The sequence below is a fragment of the Schistocerca gregaria genome, chromosome X (assembly GCF_023897955.1).
Source record: "Schistocerca gregaria isolate iqSchGreg1 chromosome X, iqSchGreg1.2, whole genome shotgun sequence".
Lineage (NCBI taxonomy): Eukaryota > Metazoa > Arthropoda > Insecta > Orthoptera > Acrididae > Schistocerca > Schistocerca gregaria.
In genome coordinates, this window is record NC_064931.1 from 630,127,112 (window position 1) to 630,154,333 (window position 27,222).

At 39.1% G+C, this 27,222-nt stretch overlaps 1 protein-coding gene across 1 annotated transcript in view; it reads right to left on the reverse strand.

Annotated features, from left to right (window-relative positions):
- LOC126299493 (1,4-alpha-glucan-branching enzyme-like) overlaps positions 1-27,222 on the reverse strand; it is an 84,398-nt gene that overhangs the window by 47,186 nt on the left and 9,990 nt on the right. The window contains exons 2-5 of the mRNA XM_049991438.1: positions 20,675-20,844; positions 20,469-20,584; positions 13,280-13,408; positions 6,268-6,412 (exon numbers count right to left, since the gene is read on the reverse strand). Coding sequence (XP_049847395.1) covers positions 6,268-6,412; positions 13,280-13,408; positions 20,469-20,584; positions 20,675-20,844 — 560 coding nt within the window. The remainder of the gene's footprint in view (positions 1-6,267; positions 6,413-13,279; positions 13,409-20,468; positions 20,585-20,674; positions 20,845-27,222) is intronic.

A 27,222-nucleotide genomic window follows, 5' to 3' on the forward strand; every position in this document is an offset into this window, starting at 1 on the left:
TCTGACACAAAATAGCATTGACACTATCAGTGTAGTGTGTGTGTGTGTGTGTGTGTGTGTGTGTGTGTGTGTGTGTGTGTGTGTGCGCTCTAACTCAAAGGCGCCCATTGCCAACTCAACCCTTCTTTTTGGCGAGTGGTCACCATTAATCCGAAAAAGATTACCAAATAAGATTTTCTGAGATTTTCATGGGAATCCAATTGTGTAAATGACAAATTGCGGAAGCTGAAATTCTATCCCCAGGAAGTATGATTATTGGCTAGATTACTTCATATATAACTTAATAGAAAGCAGACTTATGTTAGGTAACTCCATGAGTTTGTATTAGAAGTCATCTTCAAAAAGATGACAAGTCAATAACAAGTTGACTTCCATCACTGTAAAGGGATATCAGCAGGAAATATTGGATACACTGGGAGAAATGGTGATTATTAAACCCGTCCCCCTCCCCACCAAAGTTGCTACTAAGTTTTCATACCAACTTGACCATGAAAATTTCTCCTAACAAGGAATGTCAAAACTGCTAATGCTTAACAGAAGCAGGCATTAATCAAGGTATGTCGGGAATTCCACTACACTTAAAGAACAACAAACCGATGTCTATCTTAATACTATCATTCATCGCAGTGGAAGATGGCTTTATGATTACAAGCACAAGAGTGAAGAAGCTAGCACACTCAAGTCATATTAGTTGACCAGCACCAATGAAGGCTGCATTTGTGCCAGTCCCTGGGGAAAATTACTGTTTTTATTTTTTTTATTTGCTGTGGAATGCTTTATGAACATGAAGCCTCCATTAAGAACAGTTGTTAAAGCATTTTGAAGATCTTGTCTCCAATACCCTGAATTACATCCTTTTGCTTTGTACCTGCGCCATAACAATGCACATGCTCATACTGACAACAATGCCATCAACTACAATTTAAATTTCATGCGTATGTTATACTACTGAAGTGTAAGGTTCGTCTTTATATAAATTTTGTAGTTATGTACACTTGCATAAAATAATCACAAAAATATTAAAACATCTGATTCAGTTCGTTTCTTTTGGTTCCTGTAAATTGAGATGTGTGGCTTTTGAACATTTCGCAAAGAAAAACGTCTCATAGTGGCATGGCATGCTGTACCATCCTGCTGAAAGCATAACTTCTCACTACCCATTTGATTCATTGGTTCAAAAACTGAACACTTAATTATCACATCACATCACTATCTGGGGGTGAACTTTTTTTTAAGAATTTACCTTGGGCTTTCTGTTCACCAAATATGGCAAAAAGTTTATTCACGGATCAATGTAAGTAGAAATGTAGCTTGTCTACATGGGAAAACCACATCCACTTCAAGCTTCATAATTAACCACTCACAAAATGCCTCAGTTATTGTATTAACTCAACTAGTATGTGTGCCCCTACAGATGATGTGGCAGAATTGGTTGCACTATGGCTAACAATAAATGTAATTCCTGAGAGCAAGATAAATCTGTCTCTCTGTTGTAACATGAATACAGGAATATTGTCAAAACCAACTGCCAACTGAAAATATTGAGTCTGCTGAGGGCTTCAAAGGAGTTATGTGCAGGTAGGCCCGGAATCTCTGTCAGTAACGTTATTCTGATGTGGAACGTCAGGAAAGCACTAATTCAGACATTACTGGGGCAATCTTAAAATATTAATTCATGTAAAATGCTGAAATCTGAAGCATATGGCAAGAACTCATTGTAAGACATCCTTGTGATTTATTATGACTTCTATTGCACCAGTGGAAGAGAGATCAGAAACATAAAACAGTCCATAAAGATATGACAGGACACACCAGTTTGCTACCTAGAACCAACTGATCACTAGGAAAAATACAGAGCACTGCTTGGAATAATGCAGACAATGGTGTCACTGGTCTGAGGAACAGTGGAATGATGTATCACAGAACATTACTAGCACTTAGCTGAATGTGTGTGGACATGGTGAATGCCTGGCAAATACTACTTACCTGAACGTAATGTGGGTGGCAGTGAAACAGGGTGGTGGCATGACAGCCTTTAACTGTTTTCCAAGGTTTAGGCAGAGATCATCAATTTTGGTTGGTAACATAATGCAGGTAGATATTCATTAACTATAATAGTATTCTGGTACTATTAAAACAGTTTAGTGTCAGGTTTTTCTGTATCAGTGTGTTTTTGTCTCCAAAGGAAGACCTTAAAATCATGGTTCAAAGCATCTCAGGTGGACTTGTTAGCCATGGCCTACATTTATCAAATATATTTTACATGAAAGAGTGTGGGAAATCAATTTTCTCCAAGAAACTGATAACATTTATTCACTATATTGCAGCAAGAACAGAACATATTGGTCATTTAGTGTGACAGAAATCAAGGTAGAATAATCTCTAAAGACTAAATGCTGCCACAGTAACAGATGGTAAGCCTTCATATCATTAATTATATGGCTTATATCTCTGCATTGAGGAACAATTTATGCCTCGATTCATGGCAATACATGTCTGGAGCCTTTTGTCCTCATAGTTTGTTTCATGTAAAAACTTTTTTTTTTGTTGTACGTTACTGTTACATGATTCATATGATGGAACCCTCGGCCTTTCCAACCAAGTTCCCCTACATAATATCATAAACCATTTACAGTGAAACCCCAATTTCACAATCCTCCACTTCATATTTTCCAGCTTTTTACAAGGTGTACAACTTTGCTTCCGTCGTTTGCCGATAGGTGGCTACAGCAGTAAGTAGAGGTCGAAAGAAACAGATCGCAGACGTCAGGCAGTTAGCTTAGACCTCGGTCAACATAACCTCATTCAAACATTAGTCTATTTGTGCCTGCATCATAAAGTTGTTCTTGATTGGAAATGCCAGTTTACGACCCTAATTCTCGTCATTTGCAGGAAATGTTACTGTTTTGTTTCAATATGAAGAAAAGAGTGGCCGAGTCTCATCGAATGCTCTCAAGTACATATGGTAAGGACACTATTAGTGAAAGAATTTGTTGCGAGTGGTTTCAGTGCTTCAAGAACGGTGATTTTAACGTCTTAGACCGACATAGTGGTGAAAGAGAGAATGTTTCCGAACATGCAGAATTGGAGACATTGCTGAGTGAATACTCAGCGTCAAACTCGAGAAGAATTGGCACGACTAGTGGGAGTGACACAGCAAGCCATTTCAAAACGCCTTAAGGCTATGGGCATGATTCAGAAAGAAGGAATTTGAGTCCTGTGTGAGCTGAAATCAAGAGACGTCGAATGGTGTTTGTGTGTTTGTGAAGAGTTGCTTCAGAGGCAAAAATGAAAGGGATTTCTGCATCGCATTGTGAATGGGGATGAAAAATGGATTCATTATGATAACCCTAAACACAAAAAAATCATGGGGATATCCCAGCCATGCTTCCACGTCGATGGCCAAACCAAATATTCACAGCTCCAAGATCATGCTCTGCATTTGGTGGGTCCAGCTCAGCGTCATGTACTATGAGGTGTTAAAACCAAGTGAAACAATCACAGGTGCTCGTCATCAAATGCAATCAATGTGTCTGAGCAGAGCACTAAAAGACAAACGGCTGCAATACAGAGCGAGAGGCACAAAAAATGATTTTGCAGCATGACAAGGCTCGACCCCACGTTGCAAAAGAGGTCAAAATGTACTTGGAAACATTAAAATGGGAGTCCTACCCCACTTGCCATATTCTCCAGACATTGCACCCTCTGACTATCACCTGTTTAGATCAATGGCGCATAGCCTGGCTGACCAACACTTCCATACTCATGAAGTCACAAACTGGATTGACTCGTGGATTGCTTCAAAAGATGAACAATTTTTTCGACACGGGATTTGTACACTGCCCATAAGGTGGGAGAAAGTAGCGGCCAGTGATGGAAAATACTTTTAATGATACATGTGTAACCAATTTGTCTAATTAAAGCCTCAAATGTTGGGGAAAAAATGGAGGAAGCAAAGTTGTACACGTGGTATGTTCATTTTTGTCAGTTCGAACAGAAGTCCTATTGTCTCAGAACAATGCTTTCCCATAATTAATGATTCTGTGTTACAATATTACCTCCATTTTAAGTTTTCTTTGACATTATCATGGCCTTTAACAGTGATTTTCATACAGATTTATGCTAAAAGCCTTAGGTTGGTACGACCTGATGTCAGAAGTAAATTTCCTCCTCAAGATGCTCTATAACATAATTTCTGTCCTCTTTCTCATCCAGGATGTCCCTGAACCAAGTGACCACCTTGTCGGCAACAAGCTGTAGATGTCATGCCGATTGTTGTTCTGTTTATGAAGGCTTCAACTTTAGTGCTTTCATCAAATTATATCACACATTGTGTCACACGTTTTGTCATGATTTTATAATGATTATCTGTAGTAAGTCTCACATTAGGACACAAATACCTTTTTAAAGTAGTTTCATGAAAGACTTGCTTCTATGGTTTATTTACGCCATTGGACATGATCAGAATGAAGAGGAGAAATCTGTGTGTACGTGTCACCACTCAGCCACTGTCTTTGTGATTATCTCAAAGGCAGTGATTGGGTGTTAACGTACACAAACATGCGTTTACTTTTTTTTCAGATAGTGTACAATGGTGTAAATAAATCATGGAAGCAAAAGCATGTCATGAAAACACATTAAAAAGATATTCATGTCCTAATGTGTGACTTATTACTGATGATCATAATACAGTTACGGTAAATAAAACTTTTCACACAATATTGGTTAATACACCAAAGCTGGCAGTCTTTGTAAACAGAACAATAGGCATGAAATCTACAGCTTCTTGTGTTTCCTATTCTTTCCTGTATTTTATATTTCCCTGCATTTTATACTTTTTTGAATCAGTCCACTGAAAAGTGTAAATAGGAGGTTTTACTGTATCCAGTGACAGGTAATTTCAAACATTTGCTATCTCTTTAACAACTGATAGCCCACAGAATATCACTTGCAAATTCTGAATTTCTTTTATGTTGATGTTCTTTTTTCTGATGAAATTGGTTAGATACAAGATGAAATGATTGCAGGGAAAGAATTACTACTCGTTTTATGAATGACACTAAATGTTAGCAACTGGAGTATATTTAAATAATTAAGAGTTTTGAGTTGGTGTGTTAATACTGGACACTCCTCCACTTGCCTGCGCCCCCCCCCCCCTCCCCCCTTTTCAATAATTCAACACTGAAAACATTTATGTACTATTTTCTAATTATGATGCAAAAGTGTCTACTTTAATAGTCATAATTAATTAATGTAGTCATTTGTTTAATACCCAAGTCATGTTACTTGATGTTTATCATTTCTACTTTTGTTTGTAAGACGAATACTGTTCCTTTCTAAGGCACATATCTATAAATGCCACTGACATTTCAATATCATATCACAGGAGTTACCAAGTTGCAAGCTCAAGGATTATGCCTGTGAAACAAGTAATAAAAGCAAAAGTCATAGCTCTTTCTCTATAGAGAAACTAAATTTCATTTACAGAGAGAAGTGTCATATTAAAAACATCAAATTGAAGTTACTGTATCACATAACTTACCAATGAATTTGTTGCATTTTATGATATCTTCCTACTAGCCTCTTTAAATTTTTATTCTTGTTCATATCACTCTCACACACATTAGTTTGTCTAAACAATGACCCTAAACTCCTACCATGAAGGAAAATACACTCATGTTCAGAAAAAACAGAACATCTTGAATGACTAGAGATAGGATGTTCATATTCACAGGACATTAGTATGTTCTGCAGAAATGATTAGCACTTCAGTTACCTCAATTCAGCATATGTCCTGTTGCCTAGTAGGAACACGGTCTGCCATGGGCCTGATAACATGTTGCAGGCGTGATGGAATCAACGTGTATAAAGGTACAAACAGCATCCTGTGGTATAGGCATCCATGCTGAATTCAACTGGTTCAAAAGTTCACCTCTGGTAGTTCACATTGAGACACAGCACTGCATCCGTCATTTCACCATATCCCACACATTTTTGATTAGCGACAAGTCTGGAGCTGCAAGCACATTTTACTGGTAGGTGATGTTGTACTACGATACTGATGCTGGCCTTGAATCCGCAGGTCAAAATGGCTCAAATGTTAATCACTTCTGCAGAACATACTAATGTACATGTCCTGTGAATATGAACGTCCTACCTCTAGTGATTCAAGGCGCCCTGTTTTTCTGAACATGAGTGTACTTCAACACTAATTCGTAAAATTTTGCCAACAGAGAAATGGAGAAAGGTATTATTACAAATACTTACCATTTTTGACAATGCGAGGTATCACATTATTAATAAATTCTTTGTATGTTCCAACTCTAGGTTCTTCCGTAGCTATGCCAACATGACACTCATAAATTCTCATACTTTCTGGTCTTTTTGGTTCAGGATGCTTGAAGTGGTACCTCTGCAACAATTAATTCACAAGGTATATTTCTGGGTCTTCCATTATTTGCCAAACAAAACATGACAACTAACTTTAGTAATGTTTATGGGATTGTTTTACAAAACTGTCCTACAAAAATTTAAATCTTGCACAAGCACAAGAAGAAAATAAGGAAATCTCCACATTATAACTTTTGTTGCTATTTCATTAGAAATACATCAATCAACAACATAAAAAAGACCATGAATATCTGGGTGCTTTGCTCAACATTTTCCACATGTATCACTGTCAGATATGTCTTAAAGCTGAGTTTTCACTTCTGTATTAACAGCGTTACAAGAAGGAATATGTTGCACTGAATCACAGTTCCTGTTATAAAATGTTCCATTTATTAATTGAAATTCTCCTTTGGTCGGTTTCATCCAGCAATGCTGGATCTTCCTTCTGTTGAGTAGCAGTACCATTTAATATAGTGATGGCCGAGATTTCGTCCACATTGCTGCATTCTGCAAATGGATTTTTTGAAAGGCACTCGGCACACACTTGTTACAGTCATGTCACAACCACAATGAAGTCCAAATTTATTACGAACACCAATGTACAGCCAGAATAAAACTGAACTCCTGGACAGTGTGTGCTGTTGTTTATACAAAAATCGGTTATGCCAGAGTATCAAAACATTATAATCTAAGAAATTAAGAACCTTCTGGTTAAATACTGAATAACAAATAATAGCTGATAGTCAGGTCTGAACTGGTGACCTGCAGCATGCCAGACAGTGACGCTATCCACTATGCCACACTGTATGCAGATCATCTAGTGGCATCACTACCTCTTCTGGAGAAAAGTTCTCATTTAAGCTCAACTACAGGACTGTGGATCTAGATCCTGTCAATCTGAGATCAACTATTGTGTCTCATACATGTAAACACTCTCCTATCTAATACACAACAAACTGAAGTGGTTCTTTTTGCAGATGACAATACTACTGTAATCAATCCAAGCATACATGCAGAAACAGAAGAAATGGTAAACAAAGCTCTTAAAAGTATCATTGACTGGTTTTTTGCAAATGGTCTTGCCCTCAATTTTTTTTAAATAAAAAATGTATTCAGTTCTGCACATGTAGAGGTACTACACCAACGATAAGTGTAACACGTGGCGAGAAATTATAAATATTGTGGAATCTATTAATGAGAATTTAAACTGGAAAAAAACATATTTTAGAACTCACGAAGCAACTTAGTTCTGCCACTTCTGCACTTAAAATGATTGCAAATCTTGGGGGTAGAGAGAAATCAATAAGATGGCTTATTTAGCATATTATTCAATAATGTCATACTGAATAATGTTCTGGGGTAACTCATCTTTAAGAAAAAGTCTTCACTGAGCAAAAACATATTGTAATAATAATATGTGGTGCTCACCCATGATCTCCTTTTAGACATCTGTTTAAGGAGGTGGTCATTCTGACCGCCACTTCACAGTAATTTTATTTCCTCATGAAGTTTGCTGTACATAATCCACTGCAGTTTGAAAGGAACAATGCTGCATATAATTACAATAACACAACGAAAATAGACATGTATTACCCCACATTACGGTTGTCTTAAGCACAAAAAGGTGTGCACAATGCTGCAACAAAAATTTTTGATCACTTACCCAGCGATATAAAATCTATGACAGACATCAAAGTAAAATTTGAAAAGCAACAGAGAAAGTATCTCCCCAACAAATCCTATTTCACAGACGAATTTCTATTTATGTAATGATTAATGTGTAAAAGTTGGTGCATTATTGTTGTTGTTGTTGTTTTTGTTGTGGTGGTCTTCAGTCCCGAGACTGGTTTGATGCACCTCTCCATGCTACTCTATCCTGTGCAAGCTTTTTCATCTCCCAGTACTTACTGCAACCCACATCCTTCTGAATCTGCTTAGTGTATTCATCTCTTGGTCTCCCTCTACGATTTTTACCCTCCACGCTGCCCTCCAATGCTAAATTTGTGATCCCTTGATGCCTCAAAACATGTCCTACCAACCGATCCCTTCTTCTAGTCAAGTTGTGCCACAAACTTCTCTTCTCCCCAATCCTATTCAATACCTCCTCATTAGTTAGGTGATCTACCCACCTAATCTTCAGCATTCTTCTGTAGCACCACATTTCAAAAGTTTCTATTCTCTTCTTGTCCAAACTATTTATCATCCATGTTTCACTTCCATACATGGCTACACTCCATACAAATACTTTCACTAACGACTTCCTGACACTTAAATCTTTACTCGATGTTAACAAATTTCTCTTCTTCAGAAATGCTTTCCTTGCCATTGCCAGTCTACATTTTATATCCTCTCTAGTTTGACCATCATCAGTTATTTTGCTCCCCAAATAGCAAAACTCCTTTACTACTTTGAGTGTCTCATTTCCTAATCTAATTCCCTCGGCATCACCCGACTTAATTCGACTACATTTCATTATCCTCGTTTTGCTTTTGTTGATGTTCATCTTACATACTCCTCTCAAGAGACTGTCCATTCCATTCAACTGCTCTTCCAAGTCCTTTGCTGTCTCTGACAGAATTACAATGTCATCGGCGATCCTCAAAGTTTTTATTTCTTCTCCATGGATTTTAATACCTACTCTGAATTTTTCTTTTGTTTCCTTCTCTGCTTGCTCAATATACAGATTGAATAACATTGTGGAGAGGCTACAACCCTTCTCACTCCCTTCCCAACCACTGCTTCCCTTTCATGCCCCTCGACTCTCATTACTGCCATCTGGTTTCTGTACAATTTGTAAATAGCCTTTCGCTCCCTGTATTTTACCCCTGCCACCGTCAGAATTTGAAAGAGAGTATTCCAGTCAACATTGTCAAAAGCTTTCTCTAAGTCTACAAATGCTAGAAACACAGGTTTGCCTTTCCTTAATCTAGCTTCCAAGATAAGTCGTAGGGTCAGTATTGCCTTATGTGTTCCAATATTTCTACGGAATCCAAACTGATCTTCCCCGAGGTCGGCTTCTACTAGTTTTTCCATTCGTCTGTAAAGAATTTGCGTTAGTATTCTGCAGCCGTGACTTATTAAACTGATAGTTCGGTAATTTTCACATCTGTCAACACCTGCTTTCTTTGGGATTGGAATTATTATATTGAAGTCTGAGGGTATTTCGCCTGTCTCATATGTTGCTCACCAAATGGTAGAATTTTGTCAGGAAGTTGGTGCATAAGGCTTACTAACTCACAGCATCTGTATATCTTTTTCTTTCTTTTTTACCCTTTTTTAAACCCTAGAAATGTTCAGAATTTAACCATATGTACAAATTAATTTGTGATGTGAATGTAAAATGACTCATTCCACATGAAACTAATGGTCCTCTGCATGGCAGCACTGGTGGATGTTCGTTTTTGAGTCATGTTGTCACATTCTCTTCACTATGATGAGTATCGAAGGCAGCCCCTCCCACTGAAGTTCCACAATCACCTGGTAGACCTTTAGAATCTTTTAACAAGAAGCCCCCATCGTCGATCTGTGTAAGGCTTCATATAGAGGACATGGTTGGACGCCTCTGTGCTTTCATCTTTTTGATGAAAGGTCATAATGCTCGCTTTCATGTGTGACACCTGACCAGTGATGAAGGACACGATATGCCTCGAAGCAGTGCTTTAGTAACTTTTCTGGTAGCCCCACTTTCTGCACAGGGGTAAAAACCCGTACCAAGTCTCCCATGCTGTCTCTCACTGTCCAGTGCTTGGCATTATAGTACTCCCAGTCTCTCTCTCTCTCTCTCTCTCTCTCTCTCTCTCTCTCTCTCTCAGGCATTGAGGGTCAGTATGCAAGCCAGTTGCTTGTTTCTTCAGTCCTAGTGATGAGGTGTTTCACAGAGTCATCCTGATTATTGTCCAGTTGAAACACAAATAATCTATCCATTGCTATTTTAGCATTATAACTGTGGTGCAGAAAGAGCAGTGTGAAGATGGCAGTGTCTTGCTTCTCTGTGTTGTGTATGTATGTCATGATGTGCAGTATTATATCACAATCTCTCTATTTGATATACATACATTGTGAACATACCTGCCAATGTCTTATTAAAGTGTTCTGTGAGGCCATACATCTGTAGATGATAGGCAGGAATGCTCTCGATGTACGCTGATATCTAACAGAGAGATTGGGATAGAATACTGTCTGTCATGACATTAGTATACAACATCGTAAAGCACTCCTACAATTTTCCGTTCATGTCTTCTGTGGTTTTCAGCAATGCTGGATCTTCCCTCAGTTCAGCAGCAATGTCATTTAATATACAAATGACAGACTTTGTCCATGCTGCTGTGTTCCACTAAAAGATTCCTTGAAAGACAGTCACCCTCCCTATGTTTGAATCCACTTTTGTATACAACTGTGTGGCATTTTCCAAACTGTTCAACTGATGCCACAAATCCAGTTTCTGCATTTCTTTTAAAACAAGTGAGGAGTTTGGTCCCAGAGTTTACCTGTGCTGGGTAAATATTAATAAGTCAGAACCACATCCTCATCCTACAGTGTTTACTATGTAAGCACAGTCTACAACCAGCATTGACATTAGCTGCTTCTCAGTAATGCATTAATGGTCAGCTCTCAATAAATTTTACTCAAGCAGTATGATAATATTGGAACAATATGAAACTAAATTTAAGTTTATGACAGTGGAAAATTCTGAATGGAACAAAAACTACGACATGGGCTAGGTAATAAAAAGACTGGTATAAGACGAAACCCATAAAGGTTTCAATGGGTAGCCGACTGTTTCAGGTGCATAGCCAACAAATATACAGTGTTATTGTTCAACTATCATCCTACTAAAGTTTTAGACAGCCGTTTTCTTTTTTCCGTCTTTGAAAAGGAAATATGGTGTTTAAAAAACTGCCTTCTACAAAAACAATGTTTTCCATTTTTGTTTACTTACACGTGTTTTGATACTAATGCATCACTTTCTGTGGGTCTTTATTGTTTCTGTAAAAGTATCATACAAATTTTTGTTGCATTTATATTTCAGCCTAAAACTATAGCATTTATGCTATTGTGAAGGAACATCACGTAAAGCTTGGTTTTACAGGGTGGCCTGCTGTTCTGCACTTCATCACTTGACAGCATCTTGTCTCGTCAGTAGTCAGAAATAGTATATTTGATCTAGTAGTAATTGTTTTTGTATACATTTTTTCCCAACAAGAACAGAATTGATCATCATGTACTTTTGTTTTTTGTCATACTGTGCAGTCTTAGCATGCTTTGGGGGATGTAATTTCACACACTGTGTATTCACACCTTTTGCCACTTCACTGTTTTTCTGTGTAACAAATTTTCAATAACAAAACAAATTTACTAAGAATTATAGTGTCACACTCGTCAAGAAGTGTCACTCTATTGTTCATTGTGTCGTTTCCAGTATGGACCTAATGAGGAATAAGTGAGAGTATGAAAATGGATGTTGGAAGAGAAACAGTTCGGCAACTAATGCGTTAAGTAGCTGGCACACTGGATCAACACATATTATTGAATATGGTGTCAAGTCGTAGCAGGATAACTAGACATTTTTGCTATCAACAATTTACCTCTAAGTGTATAATGTTAATTGTTGTGTATGTGCTACTCAAGAAGAGAGATTTGGAAAGTGGAGTGTTACTGGAGTGCATTTTCTGTGTCAGGTATATGAATTTTAGAAAGCACATAGCAGGCTTGCAAGATTTGTTTGGAAGAATACATGGGGGATTATGACAAGATTAAGAGAACTAGCTGATCAGTCTTCAAAGAAGTTCACTACCTGCTGACCCTCTTGAAACTGATCATCATCATGCATGATAGCAGCAGCATCCCTGGTTATCGCAATGCTATGGTTACTAACGTATGCATGAATGACGTTTGATTCAACAGTACTTACATTACAAGCAGACGTGAAGCACCCTGAAGATTCAGTAGGATGTCAATGGAACTTTGTATACACGCTCACCATTGGTGGGTATGTAAAAGATCATAGATGCAATTATCTTTGACAGGTAGAATGGCCATCAGAGTTCATTAGTGTTGTATGTGTTTAGTGTTGTTCCCAGTCTGGTAAGTTATATATGGGGCATGAACAGAATCAGATGTTGAGTGATTAGTGTGAAGGATACAGATGCCATCTACTTTGTTATCAGTACCTGACAGTTTGATAGGGGCCTCATTGTGGGTCTTCATGTGGCCAGGTGGTCAAATCGTGTAATATACAGATTTGTGAGGCATTCAGTTGTGACAGTGGCCTAATCTCACACTGCATGGGGATGTGAGGGCAGGCATACTCATTATCAAGGTTCTGGTCGACCAAAGCTGACGACCATATGGGAGGACCATCATATTGTGCATAAACATGGGGGGACCAGCTTGGACGTCAACACTGTCCCAGTGACAGATACAACAGTTGTGGGTCATTTTGCCTCAGGAGAGGATATGTCTTTATGACACCCTTGTCAACTGAATCAGTGCATGTAGTCAGGACAGAGGGGGTGCAACATCATACTCAAAAGTGGGTTGATATTTCCAAATTTTTGTAAATTGGACTGGCTTTCTTCATCACTGAAATGACATCACATACCCACTCATCTCAAAGTTTTATTTTGTTTCCGTCTCTTCCAGGTGCTCCACTTTATTTGTCATACAGTGTATAAAATACAACTGTCCAACTGCTGCCCCTGCCGCTGCCACCACAACCACCTACTCAAGTCCTGTCACTGACACATTCTATTTCATTAACAGAACAGTGAAAATTCAGCATTAAGGCCATACAGTGGAAATACAAAGCTGTAGCAGAATATGTCAATGAAACTCTTTGGAGAAAGTACACAAGAAATATAAATATCTGGAAATGTAACACTAATCATACCTGATCTTTGGGAGGATTCCACAATCTTTGTTTGAATGTGTAGCCTTCTGACTTTGGCGGCTGTAAGACGTATGGTGCCCAAGGTGAAAGTCTGTCCACACTCTCCCCAGAATGTGTTTTTACAATTATCTGGAAAGAGAAAAAAAATTTGAATATAAATAATTCAGAAGTTTAAAACAAAACAAGTATTATTTACACAACTTATCATCAGGTAATGAGGTTTCTGTATACAACATTTTGTGGCTAAAATCTAGATCATTGGCACTACCAACCAGGGTATTTTTCCTGTACAGTATATAGGATCCCAATGTATCAGATTTTTGTAGCCTGTGGGGAATCGCTAAACAGCTTCTCTGCATTTACATCCATATCTCTGAATCTGTACATTAAAGTGTTATGCAACTTTCATTATCTGTAAGTACTGTGTAAATAAAGTCACATGTCAACTGACTATAGTTTTCACACATTTTCCAGAGGAGAAACTCAGGATAACATCAGAGACAGAAACCTTTTGGAATCTGGGACATTTGAAATAATTCAAGAGGACAAATATTGATTTCAAGTGATTAAATAGTGTAACTACTCCACGTGTAATGTACAACACAAACTCTATATTAAGTCATTTAAGCACTCACTTGTATTCATTATCATAATTGATCAGTTTATTGTATATCCGACTGGAGTAATATTTAAATAGAGAGTAGAAGAATAATTGTTCAATTACATAACAAGTGCATAGCTGACATGTAGTGAGGAAGTTTATCAACGAAGCTTGTCCAGTGCTGCTACCTGTTACCGGCACTACAATTAGGACTAAACATGAGAAAAAATATTGAAACTACTGATTGTCTTTCTAAACTGAAAAGCAAACAAGGAAAATAACATTCCAACCCTACGTACACACTACAGTAATAAAATAAGTTTGTTTTAAAAGCTTACACCCAAGGAGGAGATAATATGTTAGCAGCGATGTGGAATACACAGCATTAACTGTGTGAAGCGGGCGATTCTGAATGTAAAAATACTGTATCGAGGGAAGACTTTCAGACATGATGTCTGAAAGCTTCACGTTCTACACAGTAATGCAGTTCCAGTGCTTGACTGCTACTGATCAAGTTAGTGGCATTTTTAGGTGACACTGAGCATGGACTTGTTTCTCGGAACAGTTCGAATCCTCTGTCAATGCAGACCTGAACTTGCCTATCAGCAAACATGTTTCTTCGAGAGTACTGGGCAGGAACCCAACGATTTGGTACATGACATTGGTGTAGCTGCAGCTGCCAATGAATAAATTCAGGAAATTCAACATGCATACTATGGTGACTGAATTATTCAAGAACATCACGACTATCTGGAAGATGTTACATCTGTAGTGTCCGAGTTCCCTGAATCTTTAACTTATCATTTACAGAACACAATAAGTGAAAGCAAGCTCTGCAAGCACTAAAGGAAGACAGAGGCTTGTGGTCGATTCTTACTTCCAGACGTATTTCACGTATTCCTGGAAGTTGTATGCTGACACTGCCTAATTCATATAAAATGGGAACAATTGTCAGAAGGTAACATTCTGAAACTGATGGAATTCTTGTTAGAAGAGGTTGATGGGGGACCAACAGTGCAAAAGATTCTTGGGGAAACTTGCAGACCAAGTGACATTGTACAGTCGACTAACGTTCAATGTTCGATGTAAGTCAGGACATACAGTTAGGTGGTCTGTGTGAAAGGCAGAAACCCACTGTTTGTCTTGCAAACAGTATTGTCACTGGGTGCATGATTGTGAGGTAATGTGAATACTAGATATTTAGTACTCAGTTACCTCCAGAGACCCTGTGTATATGTAGTAGGGCCACAGGTGTACATACATGTAAGTAGACTTCCACAGTGTGTTTTAGATTATGGTAGCCAGTCTTCCTTCATCATCAGCAAAATAGTGATTGACAATTCAAAACTACAAGCTTTTGTAAATCGCACACTGGGAGTCAATGCTCTTTTTGATTCTTCTTTCACAATGTTACACAACACTGGCTGCTCCACATGGCACAGAGGCACATGGAACATGCTCACTATACAGTTACCGCAGTCAAAAGCTTTCATTCACTTTCAACACATCTGTCAGTAACTCAAGAACTGAAAAGGCAACATAGTAAAAGTTTACAACTGGCCAATCTCACAGAAGGATAAAATTATCTCTCCACCGAGGTGCAAAAAGAAGCGGATCACCACTAGAGAATTGTTAAAGATACTGTGTCAATATGCATCTCCTCATCAGTGGCTTTATTGTCTCCAAAATTTGGATGGACCCTTAGCAGAAGCCACCCAAGGATTTCCATAAATCATACTGTCATTAATCTCATCAAACCTGCTGTTCAATCTATCACTTGACAATGCAGTCCAAAATTTCTGGTCTTTTAGACAATAGGAATATGCAACAATCCGGATGAATCAATGAGAGTGAAAAATTCAGCACTTCATAAGGAATTTCACATTCTACTGAGGACCAGTAAAGAACAGTCTGTCTACCATGAAAATTGACAGCTGTTGTTCTAAATAACGTCTGTAACACTAAAATACACTTTGTCACTGAGGAGACCTTTGGAGAAGAACAATGTCCTCCATGTCGCCTATGAGAGACAGATGTCAAATTATATCCGAAACGGACACATTCAACTGCCGCCACCCCTCCCCCCCAAAGAGTTTAGCTGACCTCTTATTTGTCCCACCAGATAGTGAAGACAGAGAGACATGGAAGCACCATGTGACGAGACACATTCAACCCGTCTCTGTACAAATAAGGCTCTCCCTTACAGTAGAAGAAATGGCAGCAGCTTGACATTATTGTACAATGGCTCTATAAGAACAATGTCCTTGCTATCCACCTCATTTATGCCACATCAATCATAGAGGAATAACAACCACTTATCCTGGACATAGGCTTTTAATCCTACATACTGACCTCTGTTTACATCATCTTTTGATTAGAATGTTGCTTTCAGAGCTTTATTCCTCCCCCTGGATACTTTATGTCCAGCATGCCATAAAGGAGGTCATACATCACTATTTACCATGTAAAATAGCACATGGTATCACTGGTCAAGAAATAAAAGCATCACTGCCAGTTGACTAGATACCACCACACAGACAATTCCCAGACAAAGGTGTTTGTTTTCCTGGGATTTTGTATGGCAGAGTAGGAAGTATCACAGCCAAATCCTATACTGTCCTGTTTATCTGTACTGTGACAAGAGCCACTCACCTAGAGCTAGTCCACAATGCACCAATGGACCAACTTTTGTTGCCACTACAAAGATTTATTGGCAGACATGGCATTCCACACACCATCTATGCCCAAGCATTCCACACTACTAACAAACAGATAACGGAACTGTAGACGGTTGTCTAAGCTGGTTGGGAGGATGATGGGGAAAAAATGACTAATTCAACCAAAAGATATCTCTGAAAAATGCTCGGTTGCTCCAGCATGAACATTGAATAGCTAAAATATTGAGCTCATGAATACCGAAGCCACCCTCAACTCGAGGCCAATTGCCCAAAATCAAGGAGGAGGAGATTAACGTTTAACATCCCGTTGACAATGAGGTCATTATAGATGGAGCACAGGCTTGGATTAGGGAAGGACGGGTAAAGAAATCGGTCGTGCCCTTTTCAAAGGAACCATCCCAGCATTTGTCTGAATCTATTTAGGGAAATCGTGGAAAACCTAAATCTGGATGGCCAGACGCGGGTCTTCATGAATGCTAGTAAAGTGTGCTAACCACTGCACCACCTCGCTCGGTCACAAAAACCAAGACTAAGGGCTCTCTCCAGCATAATTCCTCAGGAGAGAGACCCTTGACATTGCCAGCAGTACACAAGCCACCAATTTTAACAGACTTGGTGAGGGAACTGAGGCTCTGTTTGCATCACAGATTCAACATTTTTTTTTCTACTTATCTTTAAGTTTTTGGTAACAGACTGATTTGTAGAGTAGCCTGAGGTATATCTTATGTTGATAAGTGATAGTTTGGTAGTGGGTTGGGAATGCCAAAAATGTGATGATATGCAAGAAGCCAGCTACATTTCCTGGGCAGTTCAAGTAGCTATACTTGAGACCATCAGTAATCACAGGTAGTGTACATCTCCCATTACTTTGTGCTATCTCAGCAATACATCATATTCCTCATACTGATTTTCATTGTTAAGGCAGTTAATTTGTTGAGTTTTGTGACTAAAATCAACATTTCACTTAATACACTGCACATTCCTTCTTTACAATGAAGTCAGGTTCTGACACCACAGCTTCCACTGATTGTGATAAAACATGCTGTCACAATCCACTGCTCTCCCAGTGGCTTCTTACAACCAACTGCTGAACATCATTGCTTACTAATCATACTTCAAGTCAAGTGCACCAAAACTCCTCCATTGAACACACAAAAAATGGTATGGGACACCCATTTTATCAATGCAGCATTATTTGTAGGTGCCTTTATTACATATTCAGAGAATTAATAATTTTGCACAGAGGAAACAAGCCAAAAAAATTTTTTTTTGCAAATACTTCATGAAAAATTATAGCAACCTGACTATGGTGTGTGCGAAACTGATTCACAGCACCTTTACTAGCATGTCACCCTGTAACAAATATTTCTGCATAGCCATCATCATCATCATCATCATCATGAACTTGGTACTAATGCATTCTAGTCCAAGTTGCAGGAGTTGGTGGTCATGTGTGCATGAGGTGTGCTTGCTTGCCCGAATGAATGGTGTGTGTGTGTGTGTGTTTTTTTTTTCTCTTTTTACGATAAAGGCTGTGGCTGAAAGCTTGTAAGTGTCGTAACGGTGTCTGTCTGCAACTTAACGTGTAATCTTTATGGTAAGTAGCAATATGTCATTTTCTACATTTTTGATATTCCCACCTGACATTTCCATTGCTTGATACAATTGTTTATTCTACCAATAGGACATCAAATATTTCCTTTATGTTAAGAAATGATTATTTCCACAACAGTTAAGCTATACAAGTGCAAAATTCTGAAGAGAACTAGTCAATGTCAGGTTACCAATGAGCACATAAAATCTCTAAAATATAGACCAGCTCCACAGTGGTTGTTTTGTGGTGATATTTACGTATTGAGATGATAATATGGATACCATTGGTGCTGATGAAATATTACATGGTTACAAGAAAATAAGTTGCTGGAAATACTCTTGTAACCCTAGGACTGTTAAGATTAGTGCAATTCATTACAGCCAGTAAGCTCAGTCAACGCTGAGAAGAGAGGTAGAGAGATACAGCAGGATATGTCATGGAATACATGTAGCACAGTGCAACCATTTTTTGCTATCTCTGTTAGATTAGAATATATAAACTGTAAACAACATTGAATAATCCTAAATAACTCAGTGCAGTATATTTTTACTTTAAAATTTACCACCAGATGCATGGTGCACAAAAAAAGTAGAAATAAAAGAGATATGCTATCTAACTTTCTGAATTATTAGTTCTGAATGCTATGTACTTTGTTTCTTTTACATTTTAGTGTGTATCGGCAGTCCTGCACATTTCAGTTCCTGGATGTAAGTACTGTGTAGAAAGTCTGCTTAATTATTTATTAGTTTTTACAACTGAGTTTTCCTTTGATTCAAGAAATGTAATTACCAAAGTTAGTTAGTTTCATGGAACATTTTGCAAGACAGATTGCAATGATGTGGAATGTATGATTATACACTCACATCGCTGATTAATTTGTACATGTGGTTACATTATGAACATTTCTAATTATTTTTTTTAAATAAATAGGTATACATATGCTGCAAGTTAGTAAGTCCTACCCACCACATTTTGTACATTATTCTATGGAATAGGTGTTGTCCAGGAGAAACTATATGGTTCCAGAGACCTTTTCAAGTCTCAAGCATCTGTGATGTACATATGCAGACTGAAGTGATTAATGAAAATTTGTACCAAGACCAGGATTCGAACCCAGGTCTCCTGCAGGAGATCTGGGTTCAAATCCTAGCATTTGTACAAATTTGCATTCGCTACTTCAGTCTGCATGTGTACACAAAAGTAAATATGCAATTTTTGATTAAAAATTCTTGTCACACTAATGTCATTTAGGCACAGACACCAATGCCAGTTTTGACACAGGTGTATGAAGTACTTCATTGTGGCCTCACTGAATGATCTTCCCATTCAGGTGGTACAAACTTAATGGCTTAGTTAGAAGTGAACTGAAACTGTGTATACATGATTCATTTTAGTATTGTACTACTGGGCAACCTTATTCAGTGCAACTAGAGGCCAAGTACTAAGAGAATTGGTAAAACATCCTTTACTTAATTAAAAATTCACTAGAGAGCAAAACAAATTACTGAACTTGTTTAAGCATCAGCAAGGAAAGTAAAGTCTTACAAATGAAGCTGTGTGTTTAACTATTTTTATTAAGTATTTACACGATTGCTTATTTAACATTGTGACAATGGCTATTTGTTGATACTGAATAAATTAAGGTGTCAATTCAAAAAATGTCTCTGAGCACTATGGGACTCAACTGCTGTGGTCATTAGTCCCCTAGAACTTAGAACTACTTAAACCTAACTAACCTAAGGACATCACACACATCCATGCCCGAGGCAGGATTCGAACCTGCGACCGTAGCAGTCGCACGGTTCCGGACTGCGCGCCTAGAACCGCGAGACAAGGTGTCAATGATCATGTTGTTTTATACCTCATAATCAATAACAATAGTTGATTTCTACAAATGATTAATGATAAATTTAAGTAAGTGAATGGCAACAATACTGCATTAGGTACCCACATTCATAAACCCATATATACAGTAACAATCGTAGAATACCTACATATTTTCTCTGCTATAGGTAACCTTACATTAAACAAGAATGAGAGACTAAATTGGAGGAAGCAAATGTCAAATACATTTCAGAAGTGTAAGAAATACCGTATAAATTTGGCCTGTAAGTTGCAGAATCATAAGCAGGTATCTTTTGCACATTTATAATATGTGAAGTCAATTTGAGGTTAGATAAGTGAGAACCTCTCTCTTTTAGAGCCGCCTCCTGCATGTAATTTAATCTTGACACTTTCCAAAGCACAAGTCAAAAAGAAGTAAACAAATGATAACCTAAAATGGGTAAATTTACTCTGCAATCAACTAAAGCTTACCTTTATTTCTGACATGTGATCTATTGGACAGGAGCCGTCAGGTCTTGGGGGAATATGCAACTCCCATTTTCCATACTCACGTCTAGCATATGGATGACTTTGCCTATTCCAGTTATCTATAGCATTTCAATCAAAAATACAATGAGACATTAATATGTTTCAATTTGCATGAAAAAATAAAATTAAGCTCTTCATAAAATACTCACTGAAGTCGCCATACAAGTATAACTCTGCAGCACCAGGTGCCCATTCTTTACAAGTAACTGAATTGTCAGGATTTACGTGAATACCATACGATTTGTATCCCTGAGTGAATTTTTGTATTCCACCATCATATGCTTCTATTTTGTCCAAACAATCTTTGAAGAAAGCATACCTGTAAAACATTTTCATAATAAGAAACACTATCATTACCTATTTGCCAAGGCCTCGTTAAACTAATTTAAATAGCTTATACAAAATCTGTACAAAAAGTTTTCAACCAACGTCCCTTCATTAATCAAAACTTAACCAGTAAATAAAATAACATTACAGTGGAATATTTGATACCTTCCGCATGCACAGACTGCTGTTAGAGTGCAAGTTGCTGACGATAACCAATATGAAAATTAAATAAAGGCTTTGGTAACAGATTTATCTGTTAAGTAGCCTGAAATATCTATGTGCACTTTATAATTACTGGACTTTTGTTATAAATAACTAAAATTACAAGGTAAATTAAGAAAAGATGCATTATATCATAAACAAACCTCTTGTGAGTAATTTGTTGCATATTATGAATATGTATTCTAAGCCAACTATTAAAATGCAGTGGGACAGAGGGAGGGGAGAGGGAAGGGGTAGGAACTATGGAACAGTTATCACAGACTAGTTCTGCAAATACTGCTACGCTTTCAGTTTCTTCTTTAACGCCATATTTTACAACTGGAGAAAAACGAGTCTTTCAAAACAAATCCAAATTTTTTGCTATTGAGACATTTCATTAAAGATACTGTGTAATACATTTCTCGGTTTTCAAGCTGCATCATTTCATATGAAACACACAAGATTTTGACAACTGTCTCCACCGTTTTCATCTGGAGTAAAAAATATCAGCTGCCAGGGCTAGCATGGTGTTCTGCTTATACGAGATTGATAGAAATGCAACTTGAAAAGATGAGAGTCTCAGCTCGTGTCATCGCACTGGCGTCCAGTTATCAGTTATAACTAAGCCAGCCAAGATTAGAAGAAGCAGCAACAATTTTAACATACCATATTTACCTCTCCGAGGACACCACCTTGTAGAAGTACTGTCTGTGTGGGCAAAAAGGCTTGCATGTTTGCAAGAAGCTGAGGGGTATGCCAGTGGCAGCACAGTTGCTGGCAGCTTCTCCCATGCCAGACAGGCCTCAGTGGATGGACCAGACAAAGAGTGTCCCACAATGCCTCATCTCTCCCATTTCCAATTCCAAATTCCTACTCCATTACCCCAGACACCCAACCCAAGATGCAATGCTATCCATGCTGATGAGTGTGTGGCACATGGGAAGATGTGTCATTAATGGAGCATCAGGGGTACTGAGAAAACATCCTGAGTAATTAGCCTTACACTGGATGGGGTTCTGTGCTGTCGACTGATCTCTAATTCTCGTTAAACCGAAACTGGAGAACACAGAAGAAGAAAAAACAAAAACTGAGGGACATGAGAAGACCTCCATAGAAACATTGGGGTTGGAACCGACAGGTGCTGTTTCTGCAACTGGATCAGGTGATAGATAAGTCCAACATGTGGAAACTGTCACACAGAAGTTGGAGCATGTGAAGATTAATTTTGTAGCTTGGTGCTTCAGCAGGCCTCCTACACCATTACAAGCCCACTTCCCATTACCAGTAGCACTGTACACCCAGTCAGTTGGCACAAGTGACTTACTCAATTCAAACAGCTAGTAACAGTTTTTAAAATGACTAGGAACACCATCTGAAATAATGATGATCTTCTCTAGCCCTGTTTGCAGTTGAAGAATTTTACGCATTGCCAGCAAAGCATGTGCTGAATCATGTCCTGTGTCATCGCTTATAACAGCAACACTTATGGTCTTTATAATGATCGAAGCATACAAAGTGAATTAAAATTTGTGGCCACAGGGCCAGGACTCGAACCTGGGTCTTCTTGCTTGCTAGGCAGAAATGCTAACCATTACACCACCGCAGTACGATGGTCAACATCGCTGCATGAACTATAAGATCACCAGAGGTACAAGGACGTCCCATTATGTCCAATGCTGGGGTGCTTGCCAATGTCTGAGAGCCCTGGCAGTCGTGACAATATGTAAGGGAAAAATGAATTGACGTTTGTGTTGGGGAGGGCACCCAGCTTAGATAGTTCATGCAGCAATGTTGACCATCGAATTGGAGTGGTGTAATGGTTAGCATTTCTGCCTTGAAAGCAAGAAGACCCGTGTTCGAGTTCCAGCTGCAGCACAAATTTTAATTCATTTTGTCCACTTCGATCATTATCGTAGATAATAAAAAGAGACTTAAATGTTTCAGGGAAACATTTAATTATAACTTGTGGCCTTGTTTTGAAAATATACCACTCTTGTAAAAATTGAACCTGGTCATTACTCCAGTGATACCCTTGTACTTCTTGTGGGAGAATTACAGACCAGTTCTCAGCAGAATCTCAGTGAAGCATTAAACATAGTTCTTCAGCCTGTACACACCCTTTCACTTCTGCTATGTGTTGTTGTTGCAATTTCTTCAGATGCTGGTGTGTTACTGCTTTCACTGACTTTTTACGAAGTTCATCAATGAAACTGTCAAAGGCAAAAGTTTTCTTAATTAGTTTATTTTCCTCTCATGTCGCATATGTAATTTCTGCAGAGTTATCTGCTACGTCTTCCGGGCCAAGTGTCTGCAAAGACAATCCTCCCTTTCCAGGGCAGTCACCACATTCTTGAAACAAACAAGTCTCTTTCATTAGGTCACAGACTATTGACTTCACATGCCCAACCAAGGTGTCCTGTCACATGCTCCAGTAAGTTCTTCAAAGGTACCACTCAAAGTTCAAAATTCATCCAGTACACACATAAACAGACATCTCGTGGTGGGTGTGGAACTACCTACTTAGGTCGTAATGCATAAAATTTTGATCTTGCAGTATGTGAAGTTGTATAGTCGCTCTTATAAATTGCAGAAGTTACTATAATACTGTGAGTCATGTACCTCTTCACTTTCACAACTTTTTGACCTTCAACTGTTATAGTTATAGTATCATTTTTGTTGGCACTATGGCGAGAACAGTCCCATTTATCTTCCAGATAAAATGACTGCACTATTTGAACTTGAGCTGCTTCTACAGGATGACCACAATAGGGATCTGGTCTTATAAAGACTCCTTTTACAGACCTCACATTTCTTGATTTGTCTACCATGTACTTTGATACTGATGGAACATGGTTCAAAATTGTTTTCTTTGAAGATGTCTCTGGAATAATAGTTAAAACTTGCACCTTTTCACTGTAGGATGCACAATCTCCAACAGTTGAATTGATATTTGTGAAAAATTCCTGGCATGTGCTTTATTTTCTAATTTGAAGAGTATGGTCAGTTTTGCTGTAGTGTATTCATACATAGCTTTAGTAATTTCTCTGTGCTTTCTTGATGCATGGAGCTTATGACTCGACTTAGCTGATCACGGTTTCTTTTACAGGACTAACACCTACGTCTGTAGTTGACTGTTTCAGGGTATTTAATTCTTCCTCTATTGATGCAAAATCTGCAACATCTACACCATGGGAGGCTTCACCTTCTTCAGATACTATCATTCTATCATTGCTTTTATTCTGTCAAAACATTTAGGGAAAAAAAAAAAACCACACCACTGGAAACATCATTACTTTGAAACAGACTCTTCAAATGAGAACACTTATTCCCAACCTGAAGAAAGTGTTTTTTAGTTTGTTTTCTATATCACTCATTTATCGATATGCAAATAGTCGGCACACTTCACTCTCCTGTGGCCCCAGTCAGAAGACATTTAAAATAGTCCGTTTCACAAAACACACTGAAACTGTGTCAACTGACAAATTCCTCATGGAAACACAGAACTCACTGGATGGTCTCAGATTTCTTAGAAGCCTCTTCAGTAAACAAATTAACATTGAATAACTACAATACAGAAACCTGCAATGAACAACCACAACAAAGAAACTGGCAAGAAATACACTCCTGGAAATTGAAATAAGAACACCGTGAATTCATTGTCCCAGGAAGGGGAAACTTTATTGGCACATTCCTGGGGTCAGATACATCACATGATCACACTGACAGAACCACAGGCACATAGACACAGGCAACAGAGCATGCACAATGTCGGCACTAGTACAGTGTATATCCACCTTTCGCAGCAATGCAGGCTGCTATTCTCCCATGGAGACGATTGTAGAGATGCTGGATGTAGTCCTGTGGAACGGCTTGCCATGCCATTTCCACCTGGCACCTCAGTTTGACCAGCGTTCGTGCTGGACGTGCAGACCGCGTGAGACGACGCTTCATCCAGTCCCAAACATGCTCAATGGGGGACAGATCCGGAGATCTTGCTGGCCAGGGTAGTTGACTTACACCTTCTAGAGCACGTTGGGTGGCACGGGATACATGCGGACGTGCATTGTCCTGTTGGAACAGCAAGTTCCCTTGCCGGTCTAGGAATGGTAGAACGATGGGTTCGATGACGGTTTGGATGTACCGTGCACTATTCAGTGTCCCCTCGACGATCACCAGAGGTGTACGGCCAGTGTAGGAGATCGCTCCCCACACCATGATGCCGGGTGTTGGCCCTGTGTGCCTCGGTCGTATGCAGTCCTGATTGTGGCGCTCACCTGCACGGCGCCAAACATGCATACGACCATCATTGGCACCAAGGCAGAAGCGACTCTCATCGCTGAAGACGACACATCTCCATTCATCCCTCCATTCACGCCTGTCACGACACCACTGGAGGCGGGCTGCACGATGTTTGGGCGTGAGCGGAAGACGGCCTAACAGTGTGCGGGACCGTAGCCCAGCTTCAGGGAGACGGTTGCGAATGGTTCTCACCGATACCCCAGGAGCAACAGTGTCCCTAATTTGCTGGGAAGTGGCGGTGCGGTCACCTACGGCACTGCGTAGGATCCTACGGTCTTGGCGTGCATCCGTGCCTCACTGCGGTCCGGTCCCAGGTCGACGGGCACGTGCACCTTCCGCCGACCACTGGCGACAACATCAATGTACTGTGGAGACCTCACGCCCCACGTGTTGAGCAATTCGGCGGTACGTCCACCCGGCCTCCCGCATGCCCACTATACGCCCTCGCTCAAAGTCCGTCAACTGCACATACGGTTCACGTCCAAGCTGTCGCGGCATGCTACCAGTGTTAAAGACTGCGATGGAGTTCCGTATGCCACGGAAAACTGGCCGACACTGACGGCGGCGGTGCACAAATGCTGCGCAGCTAGCGCCATTCGACGGCCAACACCGCGGTTCCTGGTGTGTCCGCTGTGCCGTGCGTGTGATCATTGCTTGTACAGGCCTCTCGCAGTGTCCGGAGCAAGTATGGTCGGTCTGACACACCGGTGTCAATGTGTTCTTTTTTCCATTTCCAGGAGTGTAATTGCAACAGTGGAAGTGATAAGAAATAACTTCAGTGAAGATATACATTACCCTTGAAAGAGAGAGAGAGAAAAAAAAGAAGATTTTTTAAAATAAAACCTGTCCAACTTAAAAGTGGAAGCACTGTTTTTAAGAGAATGTAGAACTATATAGCACTAATCAACAGAAAACAATCCAAATTTTATGGATTGACAGTTTTTAAAAATAATTTCCATTAATTATAAAAAAAGTTCAGAAAGCCATAGTAAAAGAACTTTGACAGTTAAGTCCAAATGGAGGATTTCTTTGTAATCATAAAGCAATTATCTTTCAAATAAAAAACAACAAAATATGTAGAACTGCTCCAGAGATAGAGCATTTAAAAAAAAAATTCTGAAATTCACATCTTCAGAATGCTGTAACTAGTGTCATCTTTGGAGGCTTGTATCACAGGGCAGAAGGTTTTTTTTGTGTGGAGAAAACAAAAAAATACATGTTTTGTAATTACTTCTGAATTTTAACATATGCTAAATTCTATAAAATCTGGGACTATAAAGGTACCCCCCCCCCCCCCCCCCTTTGTCTGAAGTGATACGGATTATGCCCTAAGAAGTTTTGACATCCAAATTGATACCTTTGCAGTCTTGAAGAACTCAGCTGCTGTCTTGACCAGCTACTTCACCCCGACCCACAGAGGTATCTTGGGCACTATCTTGTTAAGCTAATCCCGTTTTCCAATTGCCTCACAGACAAAGATAAGAGCACCTTTTTCCAGATTGACTTCCCCCCTAAACTCTCCTCAATATGCCGTTGGATAATTGCCATCCTGAGACTGCAGTGCTATAGGTATGTTTCCCTATTTCGTGCCTCAGCTTTTCCTGGGTGTGATCATTCTGAGAAGTGGGAATATTAGACTCCTTCCTTGTTCTCTTGTTTCCTGTCTTAGAAGTGGAAGAGGTCTGTTTATCTCCTTCACTATGAGACTACCCTCTTCATTTTTTAGGGGTCTTAGGTTAAAGACCTGTTCGTTTATACCATTTTTAATTCTTTACCTTTGTTTTTTGCGTTCTTTGAGAAATTTTCTCCTCCACATCCACAGCTCTCATTCTTTTGTAGAAAGAGGAAATATGAATTCCACGAGCAGAAA